We start from the raw sequence: 16871 nt of genomic DNA, 5'->3' as shown, positions 1-16871 counted from the left end.
CACCATCGTGATTCCTTTTCCTTCCCTTGCAGCCTCGCTCTCCACTGGGATTTATGGAGGTGCTGAGGAGCAGCTCTGAGCCCCGCAGCCCCCGGCAACCCGCCCCGTGAACCAGCGCCCAGCCGCCTCCTCACCTCCTCCTCTCCCCCAGCATCCCGACCCTCCGACTCAACCATTCAAGGCTCCCGTGCATGGATCGCCCCAGCGAGGGACCGCTGCCGGACGCCGCCGACGCCGCCCCGTAGGCTCCCGGCCCCCCCTGCCCCCCCTAAGTACTCCACATACCCCGATGGGGTAACGTGACGGGGGTCACCCTCCCGCCAACCCCCCCACCATACGCAGAGGCCTTTCTAGAGCGCCAGGGAGGCGGCAGCCGCTCGCCGTCGCACACACGCCCAGGACGCCGACACTACAGCAAAGGGATTTTTTTTTCTTTTTTTTAAATAATTATTATTATTATTATCATTAATATTATTTTTTTCCCCATCTGGCTTTTTACCCCGGGGGGCTTGCGGTGTGTCGAGGAAGCCGGCGCACTCCCAGGAGCTGGCATTATTTGCACAACGTCTGTATATTGAGTTCTCGATCCTGTTTTATTTTTATTTTTTAAGTGCAGAGGGGTTGTTGTTTGGTTTGTTTTTGGTTTTTTTTGTTTTCCCCTCCACACCACACTTTTTTTGGGTTTTTCCCCACCGCTGTCAGCACCACCTCGCCCTCCTCCCATCCCACTATGGCCCGGATGAACCGCCCTGCGCCGGTGGAGGTCTGCTACAAAAACATGAGGTTCCTTATCACCCACAACCCCACCAACGCCACGCTCAGCACCTTCTTGGAGGTAAGGAGGGGGGGTTGGAAGGTAGGTACTGGGACCCAGTTGCGTATTTTGAGGCTAAAAGCCAATGTTGAGATGCAACAGGGATCAGTTCTGTGTAGGATGAGGCAGCAGCACATCCCCTTTGGTACCAGTGGTATCCCTTGGTGGTGGGTCCATCACCACTGGCTTTTTGGGGTAGGATGTTTTGGAGGATGCCAAACGTGGTGTTTGGGCCCAGCACAGATGGAGCAGAGTTTCTCTGTTCCTGTTGCATCCCCTGCCAGCTCCACCAGCTCATCACATCATAGCGCTTTGCAGTGATGTACATGGGTGCATGCAATCTCCCAGCAGCTCCTCAATAAGCACCTTTTCATCCCAAATTTCAGCGTCTTTCCGATGCCGAGAACTCGTTGGGTGGTTCACAAGGAGCTGGAGGGCTCGGTGTTGCATGAGCCAGTGACTGTGCCCATCCTGGGAGCGCTGCCTGCGGCACTGGCAGCAGCCAGGAGTTGGGGGCGGAATTAATGGATATGTGTTCACGGTCCGGGGCAAAAGGCTTTGACTTGCTCTTTTTATCAATGTCTGGGGGAAACACCGACAAAACAAGCATGAGTGCCACCGGCTCAGAGAGCTGCAAGAAGGCAATTGGGGCTTGAGGATGGCCACCCCATACCCTGCATGCTGCACACAAGGCCATGGGGATGGCACCATGGGAAGGGTGGGAAATTCCCCTTTCCTCCAACTTCTTAGATTTTTGGCTGAGCTGCCACGTGTGCAGGGGTTTGCTGTGGTCTGGCAAGAGAAGGAAGGAGATGGATCATTCAAGGGGACAATCTTGAATGGGCCACAGAGAGTCGGGGTTGTTCAGCCTGGAGAAGAGAAGGCTCCAGGGAGACCTTATAGCCCCTTCCAGTACCTAAAGGGGCTACAGGAGAGATGGGAAGAGACTCTCTATCAGGGAGTGTAGCAATAGGACGATGGGTAATGGTTTTAAACTGAAAGAGGGGAGATTTAGATTAGATATAAGGAAGAAATTCATTACTGTTGATGTTGGTGAGACACTGGAACAAGTTGCCCAGGGAAGCTGTGGATGCCCCATCCCTGGAGGTGTTCAAGGCCAGGCTGGATGGGGCTTTGAGCAACTTGGTCTAGTGGGAGGTGTCCCTGCCCATGGCAGGGGGGTTGGAACAAGATGATCTTTAAGGTCCCTTCCAACCTGAACCATTCTGTGATTCTATGATCTCACACGGTTCCCCAGCGGGGCCGGTACACCGGCACATAATCCGGGGGCAATCTGTGCAGCAGACGATAAGCCACGCTGGAAGCAGCCCAAGTCCAACGCCCCAGCCTGCAGCGCGTTGGAATGATGATGGGATACAGCAACGAGGTCGAGAAGGAGCCCCTGAGCAATCTATGAGATGCTGAGGGTGGTCGGTGGGGTGCACTACCACACCCCCAGCACCCTCTGTGCATTCCCGCAGTGGGAGCTGCGACCTCACCAGGCACAAATAATTTCTCCTTTGGGGGATTTGCACCCATATCGGGGATGTTTCTTTGCCTGGGGTGTAAAGTCCTTGCTGGTGGGGGCTTAAAAATAAATGGCCCCACTGGCACTAGTGACTCCAAGGAGCCATGAAGGTGCTGGGTAAAAATCGAGCTGTGGCCATGTGGCTTTGATCATAGAATCATAGAGTCATCTAGATTGGAAGGGAACTTAAGATCATCAAATCCAACCATGAGGCTAACACTGCCAAAACCACCACTAAACCATGTCCCTCAGCACCACGTCTACCCATCTTTTAAACACCTCCAGGGATAGTAATTGATGCCCTGGGATTTCATGCTTCCTGGGCTGGATGGACCACAGAGGGGTTTTTCTCAAGGGTCCAGAGATGGGGCACAGCACTATTTTGGGGTCCATAGGGGTCCATGTGGTCCTAGCAGGGTTCAGATGTGTTGGAATTAAGTGGGGTGCGACTGGCAGGTTTTTTTCAGACCCCTCCTTCTCCTTCCCTCCGCAGGACCTGAAGAAGTACGGTGCCACCACGGTGGTGCGAGTGTGCGAAGTGACCTACGACAAGACCCCCCTGGAGAAGGACGGCATCACCGTCATGGTAGGTGGGCGGCAGGATGGCTGCTAGGGGAGGCTGCCCATCCCCTCCTGGGCTTAAACCCCCCCCCATCCCTCAGGTCTGCTGAACACCCTGCATTCCAGGTGGACCGAAGCGGCATCTCACGTGCCCCAGGAGCGGAGTTTGAAGCCCAGCTTCATCCTGGGGGCGAGGCAGGCGAGCTCCCCGCTCCCCCGGGGCTGAGATGGGGCTGGTGCTTTAAAAAAAAGAAAGTGCTGCCCACGCACCCGAAACTGTGACTCATACGGTTGAGTCGGCAGCTGCCTTCCCTGCCTGTGGCTCGGGCTTTAAAGCATCCAGGGGATGAGAGCATCTGATCCCACGTGGAAGATGCGCGTGGTTGCCACTACCCTCAGCGTTATCTTATCTGGGGGGGAAGGGGAGGGGAGGGAGAGATTTTTGCTCTTGCAGCAGCTCTGGGGGATGAAAGGGAGCGGGCAGCCGGCAGGAAAAGGCGAGGAGGCAGAGAAGGCAGCTGCCTGGGCTGCGTCTTGGCTGATAAGTAATTGGAGATGATGTCAGGCGTGATTGCCCTGCCAGGGAGTTCAGCTCCAGCTGGGGAGTAAGGAGAGTTCAGCTCATTAGTTAGGAAAGGCTTTGGAAGTGCCTCATCTCTCCTGGGGTGGTCCTCTTGTGCGTAGATCCTCTCTATAAAGCTCTCTCTGTATAACGTGTATACTATACAGAGAGAGAGCTATATCTGAGATCCTCTAGAGCATCTAGAATTGAGACACAGGATCTATATCTAGAGGATCCTAGAGGATATAGGATATAGGTAGATATAGATCCTATGTCTCTCTCTAGATACAGATCCTCCAGATGGAGATCTCTCCAGATACAGACGCTATGTCTCTATAGGGTATATCTTCTAGAGAAAGGTAGCTGAATCCTACATAATAGATCTGTATGTAGGATATCCTATCTGCTCGCTTATACACGAAATTCTGCCTTTTACTCTGTTTGTGGCTGGAGTCCTCCAGTCTGAGTTTTTATATCTAAGATATAGATACCTCTCTATATTATAGTGAGATATCTATATGTATGGTATGTTTTGTATAGGGAGATATCAATATCATAAATATAGAAACTATATAAGATGCTTCTTATAGTTTCTCTATAAGTTTCTGTAACTATATAGAAACTATATGAGGTATATCTTATCTCGAGAGATATCTATATGCTATGTATCTATGGATAGATATAGCTGTGCAGATACAGAGATAGCACTATACGTACCCAGAGATATTTCTATATATAGCCATATCAAATCTATATGTATATATAGACTGTATCTATATATCCTATCCCTTTCTTTGGGGAATAGACACACGCTGGTCGAGGACTGATTGGCATGATGTGCCTGGGTGCCAGCATCTGCAGTCTCAATGTCTACACGTACAGTGGTCCCGTCCTGGACACACTCTGTGGGTGTTTTGGACACCTCTGCTTTCGGCTGCTCTGTGTGCCACAGGTGGTCCTGACCAGTCTCTAAAGGTGATGGCAGTTACCAAGTTGTGCCAGATGTGGGTGTCCCATGCTATGGACATCTGCTTGGCAGCTCTTCCAGCAAGTTGGAGATGGGGCAGAAATCCTGCCAGAGAATCGACGCTGTGTGGGTTCTGTTGTAGGAAGGTTTATGGTTCAGGATGGATATACTGTGTTGGACATACCAGTAGTGTTTAATATCTTCACCAGTGACGTAGATGGTGGGATCGAGTGCACCTGCGAGTTTGCAGATAACACCAAGCTGAGTTGTGCAGTTGATGCCCTAGAGGGATGGGATGCCATCCAGAGGGACCTTGACAGGCTTGAGGACTTGGCCAATGCAAACCTCAGGAAGTTCAGCAAGGCCAAGGGCAAGGTCCTGCACGTGGGTCGGGGCAGCCCCTGGTATCAATACAGGCTGGGGGACGAAGGGATTGTGAAAGCAGCATTGCTGACAAGGACTTGGGCGTACTAGTGGATAAAAAGCTGGACAAGAGCCAGCAATGTGCATTCGCAGTCCAGAAAGCCAACCGTATCCTGGGCTGCATCAAAAGCAGTGTCACCAGCAGGGCAAGGGAAGGGATTCTGCCCCCCTACTCCACTCTCATGAGACCCCACCTGGAGTACTGCGTCCAGCTTTGGGGCCCCCAACATAAGAAGGACATGGACCTGCTGGAGCAGGTCTGGAGGAGGCCACAGAGATGATCAGAGGGCTGGAGCACCCCTGCTGTGAGGCCAGGCTGAGAGAGTTGGGGTTGTTCAGCCTGGAGAAGAGAAGGCACCGGGGACACCTTTTTGCAGCCCTTCAGTATAGAAAGGGGGCTTATAAGAAAGATGGGGACTTTTTACCAGGGCCTGTAGTGACAGGACAAGGGGCAATAGTTTCAAATTGAAAAGTGTAGGTTTAGATTGGACATAAGGAAGAAAATTTTTATGATGAGGCTGGTGAGGCACTGGAATAGCTTACCCACAGACATTGCGGATGGCCCATCGTTGGAAGTGTTCCAGGTCAGTTTGGATGGGGCTTTTAAGCAACCTGGTCTAGTGGGAAGTGTCCCTACCCATGGCAGGAGGTTTGGACTAGATGATATTTGAAGGTCCCTTCCACCTCAAGCCATTCAGTGATTTTGTGGTGGTCATCCCTGATGCGAGCTGGTGACCTGCACTCATGGCTGAATCGGTGCTTTCCGGGCACCATGGGCGGAAGACAGATGGTCTTGCAGGACAGGCAACAGGTTGTGCATGGTGGGCTGGCTCAAGGGTTAAGATACCCTGAAGCCTCGTGTGCTCCTTTCCTAGCAAAGCCCAACTGAAATCACATTATCTGTTCAAGCACTGAAGTGAAGCTTAGCGGCTTCTTTTGCCGTATTACACCAAGGATGACTCCAGCACAGCAGCTTAGTGACTCACTCCTCAAAGACGAGGATTACAGCCCCATGATTCCCACCCGCTAAGGGCTCACCATAGAATTATAGAATCATCTAGGTTGGAAGGGGCCTTGAAGATCATCAAGTCCAGCCACCAGCCTAACACTGCCAAGTTACCACTAAACCACGTCCTTCAGCACTACGTCTACACATCATCTACATGGTCTACACCCTGCCTCATCCTCTCCAAGCGATGCTCCCCTGCCGGTCCCTCTCTCCCACTGCTGTGTAGCCAGTGGCCACGTTTCCTCCTGCCAAATCTACTTTGGGAGAGAAATCCCCATTCTGGGAGCCTCAACTGGCTACCAGTGCCCATGGGGAGAGACCAGCCCTTCCCCAAAATGCTGCAGCAGTTGCAGGCAAGGCTGGGAGGGATGCTTTTCCCCAACAGCAGAGCCCAGGGCCAGGCCACGCTTAATGCAACACCCGTTTTACCCACTTCGTCACCAAGCTCTGATGTTGAGTCCCTGCAGCTTGAGGATGAAGCTCAGGAGAAGATGGACTTTTTGGTTTTTTGTCCCATAAGAACCTTTCCTGAAGGATTCTGTTTAAATGGTCCCTCCCTTCAGCTCTTTAGGGCTGTGTTAGGGGGTCGCCAGAGCATCCTTTTGGGACTTGTGTCTTCACCTTCCCCGCCATGTGTTGCAGCAAGCTGAATTTTGGCACTGCATCAGGCACCTCAGGTTTCAGCCATCTCCAAACCATCTTTGCTCAAACTTCCTACAAAGTGTCTTTTCTCTTACAAGTGCTGGATTTAGATATGAGCTGCTGGGGGAAAGGATGGCAGCTGCAGCTCCTCGAACCTCAGTGTGGTCACCAGAATGGGGAGGAGGCAGGTGATGGCCACCTTGCTCTGCAGAGGCAGGAGGACACGGGGACCATGTTGCAAGTCCTGTAGGTGCACCTGAAGGCTGAACCTAGAGCTCTAGGTCTAGGAGAACCCCAGACCCAGATTCATATGCCCGCAAACCCCAAGCTGAAGCAGCCAGGGCATTCCTGCAGGTCAGATGGTGTGGCAAAACCTGCTAGATCCCCACAAAGCTCCTCTGCAAGCCTAGTTCCTGGCATACACATCCACCTCCCCACTGCCGAGGTCCCAAACACCCATCACCTGGAGTAAAAAGCAATCCCCTGAGTTTTTCCCCAGGGTCTGACAGCGTTTCTCTCTCCCTCCGACCTTGCAGGATTGGCCATTTGATGATGGAGCACCTCCTCCTAGCAAGATCGTGGAAGATTGGCTCAACTTGTTGAAGACCAAGTTCTGCGAAGACCCTGGCTGCTGCGTGGCCGTGCACTGCGTGGCCGGCCTGGGGCGGTAAGTCAGAGCCTGGCCCACCACCTGGCCCATGCCTGCTCTCCTCCTTCCCTGCTCCCCCTTTAGCTGGGCTTTTGTATGCGGCAGAGACCTTCGTGGGAATAGGTGTTCATGGGGGGGGCTGCTGCCTGATCTCCTCCTTGCTTCCTCATGGGCAAATCCTGGGCACTGGGGGGGACTCAGGGGGATGGGTGCTCTCCTCGTAGTGCCTTGTGGCTGCCTTGCTTTTTTTAAGAGCTCTTCGTGGAAATACTGCAAAATGCCTCCTGCTAAAACCAGGAGCTGATGCTTTTTGAGAGCTGCTGCATTTTACTGCTCCCCCTGCTGCAGGTCAGGTTTTGCATGTGTATTTACATCCAGTTTTCCAATAGATTTGCTTCCAAAGTCCTTCTACTCGTTAGAAGAGCGGCAAAACAGCTGCCAGCCCCATCCTGGGGTTTTTAACCCCCAAAATCAGCCGCTCCTTGGGGCAGCGCTTGCGGCCAAATGGCAAGAAATCACAAACGAAAAGCCAGCACTGGTGATTCCCGCAATGCCACCATTACAGCCCCACAGCGTTGTCCCCCTGTCCCGGGATGGGATGTCAGCCTCTGGGCTGCCTGGCTGGGGAGTGACTGCCGCTGCCATTGCCTTTCAGCGCTCCCGTCCTCGTCGCGCTGGCCTTGATCGAGAGCGGGATGAAGTACGAAGACGCCATCCAGTTCATCCGACAGTAAGTTGAGCGGCATTTCAGCATCCAGGGGAGAAAGCAGCCTTTCAGGACCAGGCTGGATGGAGCTTTGAGCAACCTGGTCTAGTGGGAGGTGTCATAGAATCGTCTCGGTTGGAAGGGACCTTTCAGATCAACGAGTCCAACCATCAACCTAACACGGACAAAAACATCACTAAACCATGTCCCTCGGCACCATGTCTACCTGTCTTTTAAATACCTCCAGGGATGGCAATTCCACTACTTCCCTGGGCAGCCTGTTCCAATGCTTAACAACCCTTTCAGTGAAGAATTTTTTCCTAATGTCCATCTTTAATCTCCCCTGGCACAATTTGAGGCCATTTCCTCTCATCCTATCACTTGTTACTTGAGAGAAGAGACCGACCCCCAGCTCCCTACAACCTCCTTTCAAGTAGTTGTAGAGAGCAATGAGGTATCCCCTCATAGACGGTTTCTTCCCCATGGCAGGAGGGTTGGAACTAGATGATCTTTAATGTCCCTTCCAACCCAACCCATTCTGTGATTCTCCAAGGGAGTGGAGTGATCTGGCATGTCCCAGGGTTTTTTCAGGGCGCTGGGGTTGCTTTTCTCTCCTTTTGGGGAGGCGGGGAAGAATAGGGAGGGTTGCATTGGGTCCCCTGTGCCTTTGCATCAGGGCAGAGATGGCAGCCAGGAGCATCCTTGGGGATCTTTTGGCAGGCGCCCCGTTTTGGGCAGCCTCCCCACATCTTTCTTTCCTGGCTCTCCATGTCCTGAGATTCGCAAGGAGGTTGGGCGAGAAAGCTGCAGGGATCAGTGCTCATCTCCGTTCATGGAGGACGCACAAGGCTGCAGCCTCCAAAATCCCTTCCTGCTCCAGGCAGGGGGGGTCAGCACCCTGACAGGGGTGGGTTTGGGGTGGGGGGGGGGTCTTCTCCTGTCACGCCGCTGACTGTGCTGACCCTTCTCTGTCCCCGCAGGAAGCGCAGAGGAGCCATCAACAGCAAGCAGCTGACGTACTTGGAAAAATACCGACCAAAGCAAAGACTCCGATTTAAGGACCCTCATAACCACAAGAACAAATGCTGCATCATGTAACCTCAATGACCTCTTGCCAAAATCTGTGCACACAGACACCCGGGCACTCGCACGCATCCCACCCCCTCACCTCCCCTGCCAAGCCCCGGCCACCCCACGGTGCCACCCCACTGCCAGGGCTGGGGTGGGGGGACATGGAGCACCACCAACATCTTCCAGCACCCGCAGCACCATCGTCTTGCCAGACCCCGGAAAAAAGGCTGCTCTCTCCAGCTACAGCCCCGAGGAGGGAAGGCAGCGCTGCCCTTTGACTCTTGGCGTTAGCAGGCAAAGAGCTCACGTGACGGTTCTTCATCCCTTTCCTCCTCCTCCTCCCTTTCCCCTCCAGTTGCACTGAGAGGGATGGGTGGAGGGTGCCTGGTTTGGGGTGGTGCGGGCAGGGCCTGGAGATAGCAGGAGGGCTGGAACACACCCAGAAAAACCCTTTCCCACCTCTTCCCTATAAATAAGGGCTGCAGCAACGGGGACAGAGGTGGGGATGGTCCAGTGGCCTCGGGGCGGGGGGAAGATGGTGATGGCAGGAAGAGGTGAAGGGGGCTTGCAGCTTGGTGCTAGCCCTGTGGCCACGGGAAGGGCTGAGCTAATTCTCCCCTCCACCATTCCCTTTCTCCTGGCTCCTCTCCCACTCCACCATCTCCCCGTTGCCTTGATGCCAGCTGGGATGCTGCAGATGGGGCTCGTTGGGGACTCACTGCACAAAAGGTAGGGGCACTGGGAAACTCGGGGACCTGTGGTGGGGCTTTGCCAGGGTGCAGAGGCAGCACTGGGTCCCCCAAGTGTGGGGTACTCTTATTTATAGCTTCCAAATTTAATGCACAGGGTGGTGGGTTCTCTCCCAGGGTGTTCCCATCACTGAGCCGTGGCGCAAACCCTAATTCTGGCTGTGATGCCCTGGGGATGCAACATGCATCTTGGGGCACATCCATGTCCTCCGCCGTTGTGTTTGCTGGCCAAGGGGCTGGGCTGCAGCTTTTCTGGGGAATTTTGGATGCTCCTGGCAAGAGCGTATCACCAAATTTTGCACCTGCCTTTCCCACATCTGTAACACAGCGCCTGGCACCCCAAAACCCCCCGGCGTGTGCCCTGGAGGGGTGGACTCAGAGCTGCCCCTGAGCTGGGACATGAAACATCTCTCAATTTTCTGCCTTTGAATGCTTGCAGCAGCTGGAGAAGTGGGCACGTAGGGGATATGGGGGTGTTTTTTCCTTTTGATGAGGATAAGAAGAAATTTGCTAATTAAAGGAAAAAAAAAACCTTAAAAAAACCAAACCTGTTTGTCTTCCGCATGTCCTCTGGCCTTTCTTTCTCCCATCTGTGCCCAGTGGAGCCCAGGAGGTGACCCATGGCCCCCCAGACCAATCCCAGGTCACAGCTGGCTGCCATCCAGCGTCACCAGGGCATATGTGTGGTCCAAGGGATGCTCCAGGTATCCTTTGGGCTCGCTGCCGCTCACCCCGTCAGCTGCTGAGGGTCGCAGTTGTTGGGGCAAGGAGGGCTAGTCGTCCAGCGTCTTGTGGTTGTAGGCTGCCCAACTTGAGATGCCTTCAGTGCCCTGTGTTGGGTATCTCCAAAGGTTTGTGTGCCTTCTGAAACATAGAGTATCCAGAGACATTTGCTTCAGAGGGTTTAGCTTTTGGGATAAGCGGTGAGGAAGGCTGGTTAGACACCTTTGGTACCTGCAGAAGGGTAGGGGACAGATTTGTGCCACCACACAGGCAGAGGAGGGCCTTGGAGCTGTTTTCAGAGAGCTCCTCTCCAGTTGGGAGCCACCCCAATTGCATGGCAGTGATGGCTATCCCGGGGACAGGCTGTGGTGCCGAGTGAGGTGGCCCCAGAGTTGTCATACTGCACACCTCAGGCCTGTCCAAGCTTCCACATTGTGGGACAGCCCTCAGTTCCTGGAGTTTCTCCTGCCCCATTCCAGGCTGTTGATTCCTATGTCTCATGTGGAAGATGGCAGTGGTCAACGGGTCTGCATTGGTTGGGAAGGGTGAGAAATTGGGCTGGTAAAAAGGCCTGATCCTGTATTACAGCAGTCCTGCTGGGTGGGTCACCACCCCCTTCCTGCCCAGGTGTGTCCTCTTGCTGCTAAAACTGGTGCTCCTTTGTCCCCAAGGGCAGTAGAAGGTGGCTTGGCATTGCGATGAGGACAGCCTCAATCCCTCTTAGCCAGGAGACCTCATGGTCCTACGTGCTCCCCGCCTGTGCCATGACTTGTGAAGACTTAAGGATAAAGCGGTGGGAACCATTGCTTTGCAGGCTTGGAGATGTTTCTTCCCTGGCAAGAGAAGGAGAAATGTTTTCCTCTCCCATGCTCCTGGGAGCATCACATGGCAGATTGCCCAGGGCAAGCGATCCAGGGCTTCAGCCACCATGCTTTTGAGTTGGGGTCGGGGTGGGGACAGAGGGGCTTGAATTCAGCCTCCTTTGGCCAACAGGAACTCTTCACCTTCTCCATGCAGGGTTTGATGGTGGAAGTGCTCAGTGCTGAGCTGTGATGAGAGTACACTCAAATCTCAGCTTGGTGGGTTTGTCTGGGGGGGGACACGGGTGGTGGACAGGCTTTGCAGTGCTCCTTCGCTTGATGTAGCATCAACCCAACCACCTTAAAAACAGCTTCTAGTGTAAGAGCAGTCCTTGACCTGGTACAATCCATGTGGCCAAATCCTGAGCAGCTCTGGCTGGTAGAGCAGCATCTTGATACTCTTCGGTTTTGTGACTCACTGCAAAAAAAAAAAAACCCAAAACCACGATGCTTTTATTGTCCTAATTTTTTTTTCTGTTTTTAATGGATGTCACCTCCCTGTCCTGGAACTCGCTGTCACCTCCCATGTGCTGCTCCACAGACAGGACACCTCAGCAGCCCAGGAGGTGCTGTCCTTTCATGGAGGGTTTGAACCCGCTCCAAGGTTTCTCTGGGTTGGGCTGCCAAACATTTGGGATTTTTTTGATACGGACTTGGGCTCCTACCTCTGAGGTACCAGATGCTCGATGCTTCAGCCTAAAGGGGGTTACAGAAACATAACAAGCTGGGGAAATTGAGAGGTTTTCCAACTCTGTTTTGCGTTAGGAATCTCAAAGAAGAGCCCGGTTCCCTCACAAAAATATTGGTATAATTGGGGAAGAGGGAAAGTTTGAGCTCAGTAGTCATAGCACCAGAGCAAGGCCTAAACAGCCAAGGGCTCATGGTTTTGGCTGGTTATAGGGTCTCTACTTGTACACTAATCCTTATTTCACCTCAGATGCCAAGATGTTGAAAGGAGAGCCTTAAAAATCTGACGTATTTGCCTGTTCTGTTACTGTTCCAGTTGTCCTCATTGGGTCTTGGCAGATGTCAGGGAACAGACACCCCCATGGCTTTGGCTACAAAGCAACCACTTTATGCTGCCTTTATCTGCAGAAACAAAGGCACAAAACTGCGTTTTATACCTCCTCACCCCTATCCATCTCCCTCAGCCTTCCATGGAAGCCCGCCATCTTTCCATAAGTTTGCAGGGACAGGGCTCCATACAGGTAGCAAGAGCTTTGGAGATCCAAGGTATAGCAAAGCAGAGATGCCCCAACCATCAAAGCAAGAGCTTGCAGGCTTTGCCCAGAAATCTCATGGCTGAACCTAACATGGGTTGGATGGGGCTTTGAGCAACCTGGTCTAGTGGAAAGTGTCCCTGCCCATGGCAGTGCGGTTGGAACTAGATGATCTTCAAGGTCCCTTCCAACCTAAACCATTCTATGATTCTGTGGGGGAATAAATCTGAGCAGGAGCTGGTAGTTGTGTCCTCTCACCGGTGCCACACATGTGCCCTTACCTGCATTTCGGTTAAGAGGCTGCTGTGTCCCTTCTGTTCTCCAGGTTTCCCAGTCAGATGGAGCGCGTGGTGGGGGCAGCGGTGGGAAGGAAGGTGATGCGGCCATTGCAAATGGCCAGCTCTTTATTCCAGAAAGGTCTGGTGACGCGTATTTAAAGATTTCGCATTTGTGAATTCATATTGTGAGCCTTGCAATAAGGCTGACACGGTGGTGCTTGGGCTGAGAGCTGCGGCTGAGGAGGTTTATGAGTAACAGATTTCCCGAGGAGGCAAAGAGTCTTGCTCTATCTGCAATAGAACGAGTCGTTCTCTTTTTTTTTTCTCTTTTTTTTTTTCTTTCCTTTTTTTTTTTTTTTCCTTTTTTTTTGTTTTCATTGGGTTTGTTTGTTTTTTATTAGTCCCAGTGGGAAAGCGCACAGGAAGATTCGTGACTTCCATGCAGTTTCCAGGGTCTTATATCTCATTTGCTTCCAGCGGGCTGGGTCGGTGCAGTTCGGCGGGTGGATTCGGATGGGATGCTGTCTGGTGGGAGAAGAACGTAGCTGGTTTCTTTGGGCAGTTTTGGGGGGGGGGGGGGGGGGGGCAGATCACGGGCCGGCTGCGATCCCTCTCGCAGGATCTACCAGACATTCCCAGGGAAGGGAGTTGTTTGGCCGCGCTCGGCTTCCCTTTAGACCACGGTCTCCCAATGAACTCTCCACTTCCCTGCTGTTTCTTTCTGTGCAACAAAGAACTGCATATTTTCCTTTTTAACTCCGTGGGCAGTCGTAGTAGTATGTAGATTAAGCCCAGATGACTTTTTTTTGTTTGTTTTGGGTTTTGTTTTGGTTTTTTTGTTGGGTTTTTTTTTTTTTTTTTGGTCTGAGCCATAGCTAAATTATTATACCCAATGCTTTTTGTATCAGACAGCATCACTTTGAATATGCAGATGAGGTATAGGATCTTGACACTTTATAACCTTTTTAAAAAGAAAGTCTGTTTACTTAACGTCTTGTGTAAAAAGAAAAAAAAAGAAATGTATGCCTTTTAATAATCACTTTTTTTTTTTTTTTGAGTTTTCTGAAATTACAGTGGTTTCACTCCAGCAGCGAAATAAAAAGCGTTCACTGTTTTGTACATCCCTGTGTGCTGCCGTGCTGCTAATGGGGGGGTTATCAAGGTGGCCAAGGGATGGTGAAGGGGTGCGTGGGGGGGTGTCGGGGTCCTGCTGCCTCCACTTGGCTGGAGACCTCAGCCTATTCCCATCCCAAACAGAGGGGTTGGACTAGATGATCTCCGAAGGTCCCTTCCAACTCCTACAATTTTGTGATTCTGGGAAATGTATCCCAGCTACATTCTCCACCTGTTCCCTGTGTTATTTTCCTCCTCTCATCCCATTCCCCTTCCCTGGGAGCTCCCAGGACAGACAACAGAGGTGGCTGGGAAAAGGTTGGACCTACTGCCACTAGATGATGGGCTGCATCGGTCCGGCCCAGGGCAGAGAGAATAGATTTACCCAGTGCCAAGATACACGCATGGTCCACCTCCAGCCCTTAGCAAAACATCATGCATGATTTCAGTGGTGACTGCCAGGCCAGGCAGCTCCCACTTTCAGCATCCCTCCCAGCATAGCCACCATAATCACAGCAGGGTCAGGAGGCCTTGCCAGAGAGAGTCCGACCACCACAGCATTTACTTCCAGTCCAAATGAGGTCTTCTCCAGAGGAGGGTCTGGCAGCAGGGAGACCCCAGAGCTGGCCTGCAGCAGTGGCCCTGTCTTGGCTGAGCGAGCTAATTGCGTTGTTCACTCACCAAAGTGCGTCATAGTTTTTAAGTACCCACTTCAACATCAAATAATTGGCAGAAGCAAAGCCTGCACACCCCGTGATCCTGTGTCCAGCATGGCTCAACTGATGCAGTTGGATAAAAGATGTTGTGAGGCTTATAGATGCCTTTTGTCCCACACGGAAAGAGCTGACCCCATCGCAAGGCTGTAGGGTGCTGTTGGACAAACTACCCAACTGAGGGCCCCTGGTGGGCCCCCAAGAGGCCACAGCTAATAAATCATAGCATGCAAGAGCCTGACCACTTGAGGTCACCTATACATCTCCTACATATGCATCGTCCACTGGCACAAACACACCTGCCAAACACACCTCCCAAAGACACCACATTCCTACAAGACCAATGAAAATAACAGATAAAGGAAAGACCTGAGCATTATGTCCAATAAAGCATGGCTCAACCTTGGTTAGACACCCAAGAGTCCACCCAGAGGAGAAATTACACACACACCACCCATTGGAGATCTCCTCAGTGCTTCACCACCAGCAGACACCGCCCATGGGGCATGAAAACAGACTTCACTCATGAAACCAGATGGGGCTTTAACTCTGCCCTCCATGACCAAGGCAGGAAGGCAAAAACCAGAGGCTCCATGGAGGCTGAGGAGCAGGAGCTTGCATGAACAGGCTGGAAAGCAAGGAAAGCTGATGCTAATTGCGTGAACTCTGGAGTAATTACAAGGGGTTGGGTGGGGTAAGCGGGGAAGGGGGGAGGAAACTCCCCTCTTGTTCCTGTAGGCTCAGCAAGGCTTCTCAGGGAGATGCCAGCTTGGAAGAGGGGAGGGTTACAGCAGGGTGCCGTGGCCAGATCTGTCCTTGGATTGCCCCAGTGCTCCCCAAGTGCTCTGCAAGGCAGATCCTTATCTCCTCACGCTCTTTGAACCACACAGCTGCAAGGGGCACTGCCTCTGGGGTTGTGCAATAAGCAACTGGGCCTTCAATCAGCCTAATTGCTGCCTCGCCTCCCAACCAGGATGGCCAGGGGGACTTCTGAACATGGGCGCGTGTGCGCTGGAGAAACACCCACCCGCACTCCTGCCTGTACATGCTGTCTCCTACCTGCCTGCATTCCTCCTCATCCTCCGTCACCAAAAAACGTGCACCCCTTTGCAGGCCAGACCCTGGTTCTCTGCAATAGGTGGTTGCCAATCCATGCACAGGTTCCTGCGATCCCCAAGAGGAGCACTATGAAAGCCCATCAAGTTGGGATTGTCTGAATTGGCCACTCACAGGTCCTGGGACCTCTTCCCAACTTGTGCCATGGTCTGCAGTGTCTTAGCCCTTTCTCAGCAGAGGAGGTGGGTACCTGCGAGCCTCATCACAGACTCATATTTCAGTGCCTTTGATCTTGCCAACACCAAAATTATTGAGATCCACCCAGCTCAAGGTGGGTGTCCACAGTGTGGTCTCATCCTTGGCTCCCTTTCCAGTCAACAGAGATCAAGTCAAGAGTCAATACTGGAGATTTGGGAGGAATCGATCTCATACTGGCATGGACAAGTCTTTCAGAGCTCCACCACTGCAGAGGGTCCCCAGATGCCCAGCTCACATAGAGACACCCACACTGGAGACACCCCAAGCCTTGGAAGATAACACATGGCTCAGAGCTCACCCTGTCAGTGTTACAAACCAACCTCAGAAAGTCAGCCCTCTGCAGAGCCAAGGAGGCAAAGGTTGCAGGGTCTTCAGCAAAATCTAGACCAGCCATGGTCCAGGCTCACAAGACTAGATAAAAAAATGCTCTGTGAAGGCTGCTTTGCTCCCTGTTTGCTACGTGCTGAGCCACGATGAAACCTTTCCTTGCTTGTTTTGGACCGCTGCTGGCCGTCACAGCCAACACTGGCTCTTCTTGGGCACAGCGCGGCTCTCATCACTGCTCCTGTCAACCTCCTTGAGATTGGCCCTTGTGCAACATCTCCACCTGAGGAAGGACACTGTCCGAATGAGGTCTTCCATCTTCTCCTGGTGCCCAGGAAGACGTGCACCATCGAGGGGAGGCTGTGTGATGATGGGAGGCTGGGGGGGTGAAGGTCTCACCTCCCTCCAGGATCTCGGGGACCCTGTGGGTCTGGGCACGAGTGACGGGAGGGAGGGAGGGAGGTGCTGCCCTGCTTGCGCTGCGGTATCTGGAAACTCCCATGCTCGTAGCTATGAAAATGTAGGGCAGAGCTTGGGCTGGGAAGAAAATTAAAATGTTCTCGACAAATGTAGCTGAAAAGACAAGTGGGGAATTAGGCACCGCTTGGCACAGGTACAGTAACACGGATTGCATGGGGTGGGTTT

At 52.6% G+C, this 16871-nt stretch overlaps 1 protein-coding gene across 6 annotated transcripts; it reads left to right on the top strand.

Moving 5' to 3' along the window:
* The first annotated feature begins 442 nt into the window (after positions 1-442).
* Positions 443-11680, top strand: PTP4A3 (protein tyrosine phosphatase 4A3). Of its 6 annotated transcripts, none has more exons than XM_074145102.1 (5): positions 443-835; positions 2836-2928; positions 7043-7173; positions 7811-7885; positions 8842-11680. In XM_074145102.1, the coding sequence occupies exons 1-5, from the start codon at positions 731-733 to the stop codon at positions 8957-8959; spliced, it is 522 nt and encodes a 173-aa protein (XP_074001203.1). In that variant the 5' UTR covers positions 443-730; the 3' UTR covers positions 8960-11680. The 6 variants fall into 6 exon arrangements, with proteins under 6 accessions (XP_074001203.1, XP_074001205.1, XP_074001204.1 ...); XM_074145104.1 differs by having other exon boundaries at positions 731-763; XM_074145103.1 differs by having other exon boundaries at positions 731-835; positions 7082-7173.
* The last annotated feature ends 5191 nt before the right edge of the window (positions 11681-16871 follow it).

The sequence above is a fragment of the Numenius arquata genome, chromosome 3 (genome assembly GCF_964106895.1).
Source record: "Numenius arquata chromosome 3, bNumArq3.hap1.1, whole genome shotgun sequence".
NCBI lineage: Eukaryota > Metazoa > Chordata > Aves > Charadriiformes > Scolopacidae > Numenius > Numenius arquata.
This window is presented reverse-complemented; position numbering and strand designations above follow the sequence as displayed.

Bases quoted from the DNA above. Each gene is read 5' to 3' on its own strand.
- PTP4A3 (XM_074145102.1), top strand. From the start codon at position 731: ATGGCCCGGATGAACCGCCCTGCGCCGGTGGAGGTCTGCTACAAAAAC. The intron at 836-2,835 runs GTAAGGAGGGGG...TTCCCTCCGCAG, and splicing joins CGCTCAGCACCTTCTTGGAG to GACCTGAAGAAGTACGGTGC. The intron at 7,174-7,810 runs GTAAGTCAGAGC...ATTGCCTTTCAG, and splicing joins TGCGTGGCCGGCCTGGGGCG to CGCTCCCGTCCTCGTCGCGC.